The sequence below is a fragment of the Penaeus vannamei genome, chromosome 25 (assembly GCF_042767895.1).
Source record: "Penaeus vannamei isolate JL-2024 chromosome 25, ASM4276789v1, whole genome shotgun sequence".
Lineage (NCBI taxonomy): Eukaryota > Metazoa > Arthropoda > Malacostraca > Decapoda > Penaeidae > Penaeus > Penaeus vannamei.
In genome coordinates this window covers 34,387,937-34,395,436 of record NC_091573.1, presented here as the reverse complement: position 1 = coordinate 34,395,436, position 7,500 = coordinate 34,387,937, and the positions used below count along the sequence as shown (strand labels likewise).

Sequence of the window (7,500 nt, the reverse complement as noted above, 5' to 3'; positions counted from 1 at the left end):
ACCTCAGAAGGATGCGGGCAAGAACCTTGCCTGGTACACTGAGCAGTGTGATGCCGCGGTGATTGCTGCAGTCCCATCGGTCCCCCTTCCCCTTCCAGAGAGGGATGACCACACCCCTCAACAGGTCAGAGGGAATGGTACCGGACTGCCAAATGGCAGCCAGGACAGCATGCAATCCCCGCGCCATAGGTTCACCACCAGCCTTTAACAGTTCAGCTGGGATGCCGCAAATACCCGCTGCTTTACCACTCTTCAGCTTGGAGATCGCCTCCCTAACCTTAGCTAGGGAGGGAGGGTCCTTGCTAATGGGTGGGTCCGGCAGCGGAATCATGGCACTACCCACATCCAAGTTAACTGTTGTGTTTTTACAAATCAACAATAACTTTTAAAACTTTGGTAGAGGTTGAAGACTGCGATGCACGTAAATAGAGGAAAATGGACAGCGCCATCTTTTAGAGCAGAAGAAATAGAGTAGGATAGAAGTAATTTGAAGGTGCACAGGCCTTATATTTACCATTAAATGAAAAAAAATGGCGGCGTCACGTGACGTACATGCGTAGTCTGAGGGAAGTTGCTTTGAAAGCGTGTGGACTTGTACACATGAGTGATTTTTCGACTTAGACGCGTTTCACGCGCAGGGACTTAGCCACAGTGAGCCCGTGTGGACTCTGCCTTATTTTGTTAAGAGTATTTAAGTTCTAATTGTTTTTACTTTTTTTTCCCTCTTCCAGATTTATCACCTTGGTTTAGGGCCTATCAGTACCACAATGGAAGTCTTGCCAGTCTAGCAAGGTCCAGGGGCTTCCCAGCACTCTTCCAGGTGCGCAACTATGCAGAGAAGAAGGTATTCCAGAGAGACAAGCCCCACTGTAACATCGGGACAATTGGTCATGTTGACCACGGCAAGACCACTCTGACAGCTGCCATCACCAAAGGTACCGCAGATATTTATTTCATTGTTCGTAGTTTAATGTTGTTATTACTATTGTTAAGAAAATTATGACGAGTATTATTATAATTACTTTTAGTTTTGATGTTTTTATTGTGTATATTATTGATGATTGTTCGGTCAATATGCATAAAAGGGTAGGGGCTTACTTTCAAACTAATTTTGATATTTATCTGCATGAAATCTACTGATTTCAACGATTCTTGATGATGTTTCTTGTGCAAATGCTTCGTTGATGAGATCTGAGTACCACTTCCATCGACAATCTTAATTTGTTAGTCCTGTTAGTAGGGGAGGGCATGAAGTATATCAGGGAAATTATGGGGTAAAACAGGCTTAAATAAGAAGAATAGCGAACAAAAACACAAAAAACTAGCCCAAAAATGGCTAAAAACCGGCCAGTGAAACTCTACGGATATGCCCGCCATCTTTGAAAGTCTATGCACCGGCGCGACAAAATTTGAAAAAATCCAACCTAACCTAGCAATTTACGGTGCCGTAACTAGGTGTGCGCTTCGGGCACTGCCCGAGGGGAGGGTTTTATGGGGGGCAAGCCCCCCAACACCCCCCGGGACACATTCTCTTCACCTCGGTATGTACGGCAAGATAGAGCTACATCCATACTGTAAACAATAGACCAAGTACCTTTATATATCGAAAGACCGAACTGTCAATTTTCCTTCGCTTCTTTCGGTTGGTCATGGATCGTGGGTAGCTTCGTTTTTATTGCTTTTTTCGGGATTTGGGGTACGTGATGCCCTTAGAAATGGAACTGCAATAGTTATTGAGGTCTTTTTCTTCTTCGTTGCCACTACATAGTGTTAGGAATAACCTAGAATCGACGCAACACCGAAAACAAAACATTTCTTACCGGCTCTCTGTCACCGACTACCCGCGAATCCACCTGTCAAAACTGGCGGCAAGAAACGGGAAATCATGCATGCGCAGAAGGTCCTTCAGAGCGATTCCCGTTAAAACCTGTATAATCAATCTTAAAACACATAAATGAGGTATGAAAACATTAATAAAAGTCTTTGAAAGCATAAATATGGAACGGGAGACACTGATGATTAGCAAAATATCCTTTTCACAATCGCGCAGCAATACATGCACTAGTCTGAACAGCGCATATCGGTTCTGTGTCCAGTCCAATGTTTACTTTCGTCATGAAAAGATGATGTTGGACTTAGGCAAAATTGGGCCCTCACCTCTGTTCATTTACGTATAGCACCTTTGGGAAGCATTTGCACAAATATTGCCATAGAAGAAAAGTGTCTTGGTTTGTATCGGTCTATTGATTTATATAGGTTATATCTCCCAACTTACGCACTACCTTATACTGCATATTGTCCGATTGTTTTTATTGATTTTGCTATTTTATTGTTGTTTTGTTTTTAATGTATTATTATTATTTTGCTATGGTTCATTATTGTTCCATTTTTTGATATTACGATGTCATATCTTAAATTAATTATTGGAAAATAGTATAGCATAAAAAATGAACAGCTATTAGGTAATTATATTTCATTTTGAGTATTATTGGGGAAAATGTTGATTAAGTTATGGTTTTACTTTTCACAGTGCTGTCTGACAAGGCCCTTGCGAGTGCAAAGCGGTACGATGAGATTGACAATGCCCCAGAGGAGAAGGCCAGAGGTATCACCATCAATGTTGCTCATATTGAGTATGCTACAGACAAGAGGCATTATGGCCACACTGATTGCCCAGGCCATGCTGATTACATCAAGGTAAGATGAAGTATCATCTGTGTATGCTTATTATTGGTTGGCTAATCAGGTTTTTGGTCGAAAGCTCTTCAATGCCTGTAATGAATAAAGTATTACTAATGTTCAAACAACAATTCATTACCACTTGTCAATAACATCAGATTTTTTTAGAATTTCTCACAGAGAACAAGTAAAAGTTCACTTGTTTACATGTATTGAATGTTTTCTTACCTTTCAGAACATGATCACAGGCACCTCCCAGATGGACGGAGCCATCTTGGTGGTGGCAGCAACAGACGGTGTTATGCCGCAGACCAGGGAGCATCTTACTCTTGCCAAACAGATTGGCATCCAACACATTGTCATCTTCATCAACAAGGTTAGTTGGTGATAGATAGTCAGTATATGATGAACATATGAAGAATTAACTTTCAGTGTATCAGTTGTGCAATGAGGCTTTGGTTTGACTTATTTTGAAAAGTTACTCAAACTGTAGTCTTATGAGAAAATCATTAAATGTTTTTTAGGTTTCATCAGCTGGCAGTAATAGATTGGCAAGGAAAATGGTTACATTTACTCTAAACTAAACTTATAAGAAAATTTGTACATACCACTCCTAGTAACAAGGCTATTTGTTTATTTCTTCACTGATAATTTTGTCACTTTAACTTGGTTCTTTTCATCTTATTCATGTTCTTATTCTTCTGTGAATTAGAAGTTAATTTTTGGTCTATGGGCAGTGTTTGCTGTGAAACACTTCTTTCCCTCCATTAGAATTTCGACATTAGTATTAGTTAGAGGAAATTTTCTTCTAGGTACTTGTGATAAAAGATCTGGGAACTTCTCCCATAAAGTTTAAAGTGCAATAACGTCCTTTTGAGTTCTGTGATATTGCTACTAATGATCCTAGATTACATAAAAATTGTTATTTCCTTTTATTACCTTTTGATTGGCAGTTTTATTTTCCTATTTTTCTATATTAGAAAAAACATATATGCTGCCTCAGTTTGTAGAAGCCAAAGCTGGAAAGACCTAATAACAACATGAAGTGGAATGATGAATAATCTTTTTTAATATCATTTTAGGTGGATGCTGCTGATGAAGAAATGATAGAGTTAGTGGAGATGGAGATCCGTGAATTGATGAGCGAGATGGGCTACGATGGAGATAACATCCCCGTTGTGAAGGGTTCTGCTCTCTGTGCCCTTGAGGATAAGAGTGAAGATATTGGTAAGTTTGGAGTCTGATCTTCAGTCTGTTTGCCTTGTAAATGTGATGATAATGAGTGGATCTTGTGGCGGGGTGTAGGTAGGCAGTGTAGCCATAGGTAGTGTCAGGTTATGAAATACCATCAGTGCATAGCTTTTGTGAACATGGAATAATGGTCTTAGTTATCAGAATTGTGTGTACTTCATGACTTTTTTTAACTTATTGTTTTACAAGGGTTTTTCATTCATTGTAATTGAATACTATTTAGCAAAGAAATCAGTTTTGATTATGTTTAGGTTATCCCATTTAACCAAGATTAAAAGGGTATTTCCTTCTGCAGGAGTGAAGGCTATTGAAGAACTCATGAAACATGTTGATGAAGAGATTCCAACTCCAGTGAGAGAGTTAGACAAACCATTCTGCCTGTCTGTGGAAGGAGTTTATTCTATAGCAGGTAAAGGCAAAACTAATGCAATACTCTTCTTTCTATAGCTGGTATAGGCCAAATGAAAACAAATTCTTTCCCTCAGTTATTTTTGCTCTTTCAAAAATTTGTTTTCAAGTTCAACGAAGGTTTCATTCTTCCATTGTGAGCCTTATACAGATGGATCTGTTTTTATATCTATATCAAATGAGTATCTGTCTTCCATCATGTTCAAGTCAGTTATTCATGAGTATAAAGAAAGTATGAGTTCTTGGCACAAAACAGCTGCAGTAACGGAAGTCTTGCTATTACTCCCACAGGACGTGGCACAGTGGTAACAGGCCGGCTGGAACGTGGCAAGATCAAGAAGGGCATGGACTGTGAATTCATTGGCTACAACAAGAAGATTAAGAGCACCATCACGGGCATTGAGATGTTCCACCAGATCTTAGAGGAGGCCCAAGCTGGGGATCAGCTCGGAGCCTTGGTGCGCGGCCTGAAGAGGGATGACGTCAAGCGCGGCATGGTCAGGCATCTATAATGATTGTTTAGTTACTGATTATTAAGTGTTGATTTTCTTTTTGAGGCATTTATTGTTGTATTTATTTATGTGATAGTTATTGCACATTACATTATTTATATGGAATACTTGTAAGGATGTGGAGTTTTATTTGTTTATATTATTGATATTGAAAAATTTTCATAACGCAAAACTGGATCTAGTTACGAAAAGACATTATGCCAACACAAAAATTCCCATCCAATCACAGGTAATGGCCAAGCCAGGAACAATGAAGTCACACGACAACGTGGAGACGCAGGTGTACGTCCTCAGCAAGGAGGAGGGTGGTCGCAGCAAGCCGTTCACCTCGTACATCCAGCTGCAGCTCTTCAGCAAGACCTGGGACTGTGCCGCTCAGGTGATTGTCACGGAGAAGGAGATGGTCATGCCTGGGGAGGATGCCAAGTAAGTGTCCGGTGCTGGAGCTTTAAGTTAGATGATGATTTTTGCTCTTTATGTATCTGTTGTTGGGTATCATTTGTTTTATATTTTTTTGTGTATTACATGTACTTACACTTCGATTATCAGTCATGATTATTAAGATAATTATTATTGTTGTTGTTGTTGTTGTTGTTGTTGTAGTTATTATTGTTATTGTTGTCATTGTTTTGTTATTATAATTGTTTTTATTGCTTTCATTTTTGTTATTGTAATTATAATAATAAAATAATAATAATAATAATGATAATGGTAATGATGATAATAACTGTTATTATTAGTATTAATTTTTATTATTATTTTGATTTTTAGTGTTATTGTTTTTATTGTTATTGTGTTCATTTTATTATTTTATTTTTATTTTTTTCAATTTATTGATTAAGAGGGTCTTACATATTCAAATTGTAATTTTGGTGAAGGTCCTTTTTACATTGTAATTATTTACAAGCATAACATAAGGCAGTATAGAGAAAGAGAGTGAGAGAGTGCGAGTGCTGGAAACGGAAACGCCTAATCATGTTCTAACCCCCACAACTTGCAGGCTGACTTTGCGACTCCAGAAACCCATGGTCATGGAAAAGGGACAGCGCTTCACACTGCGTGATGGCTCAGTCACTCTGGGAACAGGTGTAGTCACTAATATCCTGGACAACATGAATGAGGCTGAACGTGCCGATCTGATGGCAGGCAAGAAGGCCCGAGAGAAGAAGGCCGCTGCTGGCAAATAAAGAACTGTGGAGAGAGAGAAAGGGAAAGAGGAATGACAGCTGGTGATTGCAGCGGACTTTCCACAAACACTTAGAGGAATTGATTAGAGGAATCGGTTAGAAAAATGCCATTAACACTAAAGATATACAGGCTATAATATATCCTTGGGTAAAACATTGTTGTTGGTGTTGATGATATTATGTATATTTATATATATATTTTATTCTAAAGCGCTGCGAATGATGAAAGAAAAATGATCTTTGGTGTCTATTATGTGGACTGACAAGAATCTTAATTGAATCAGTGTCTGATGGGAAGTGGCATTTTGTCTTTTAGGGAGAAAGAAGAGTCTGAAAAATTACATTATAGTAGAATTCACAAATATTTGAAAGTATGACATGTTGAGATAAGTATGTAAATATAAGAAAGACATGAATTTTATTTCCAGTGAATTTGTCTAAAGAAAAAAAAAGAAAGAAAACATCACAGCTTATATTCAGCTTGTATTTGAAACAGCAAATTGTTAAGAAGTTTATTAACATGTACTGTATATAAACAAACGTTGAAAAGTAAGTGCATTCTCAGTCACGCACTGCAAATCTCTTTATGGAAATGTTAGGATTCAAATTCCTTTGGTTCATGACCAGTGATTATATGTATTGTTCAGTTTATTAACTTTTGTAAATAAAATTGAAATGTTTAGTAAAACTTTCAATTCTTTCAAATTCCTCCCAAGCAGTATTAAAGAAATGTAATATATTTGTGGATTGTTAAGTTTATACTGATATGAGAATGTAAGTATGAGAATGTAAGTCTGGTTGAATTAAGATGCTAGCAGAAAATAAAGTAAATAAATTTATGAAAGTAATTTGGCAATACACCTTTCCAAGATGTCAATTACTTTAGTTTTTGATAATGCAGAATCAAAATTTTCAATAATAATGTCTCAATATCTGCTCTTAAGAAATTTAGTTGCGATGTCAGTATTGGTTATTGCATCATCAGAAAAGCGTCAGTGAGGGCCTTTCCTGTTACATAACATTTGATAGCTGGGAAGAAAAGTTGGACTACTTTTATTATTTAATGAAATACACACTTTTTTTTTTTACATACAATTGGATAATGATATGTAATAGTATCTTGTAGAGCTTGATGAATATATTTTAAAGGCATGTTACTCAAAATATTCTTGTGAATCAAACTTGTGATTACCAGTGCAAGACATTTGTATGCTTGTATTACCATTTGTTTAATTATTAATTTATTGTTGAATTCATTTCTTGTAAGCTTTACCAGTATTCATCTTACAGACGAGACAATTTACGTCAAATTGAGCTAGGTACCAGAATAAGTTCAAAGTTGGAAAGATTCCATCTATAAAACGAGAAACAATTTGAATGATATGTGCGATGTTGCAAGAATTACAGAAGTAGATTCAGAAGTAGATTATTTATATTTATGAAATGCTGATCTATTTTTTTAA

The 7,500-nt window shown here is 37.2% G+C and overlaps 1 protein-coding gene across 1 annotated transcript in view; it reads left to right on the top strand.

Annotated features, from left to right (window-relative positions):
• mEFTu1 (mitochondrial translation elongation factor Tu 1) overlaps positions 1-6,725 on the top strand; it is a 7,773-nt gene extending 1,048 nt beyond the window's left edge. The window contains exons 2-9 of the mRNA XM_027383194.2: positions 732-935; positions 2,531-2,697; positions 2,915-3,055; positions 3,762-3,906; positions 4,226-4,339; positions 4,630-4,835; positions 5,080-5,276; positions 5,851-6,725. Coding sequence (XP_027238995.2) covers positions 732-935; positions 2,531-2,697; positions 2,915-3,055; positions 3,762-3,906; positions 4,226-4,339; positions 4,630-4,835; positions 5,080-5,276; positions 5,851-6,037 — 1,361 coding nt within the window. The 3' untranslated portion in view covers positions 6,038-6,725. The remainder of the gene's footprint in view (positions 1-731; positions 936-2,530; positions 2,698-2,914; positions 3,056-3,761; positions 3,907-4,225; positions 4,340-4,629; positions 4,836-5,079; positions 5,277-5,850) is intronic.
• Positions 6,726-7,500: the final 775 nt, after the last annotated feature.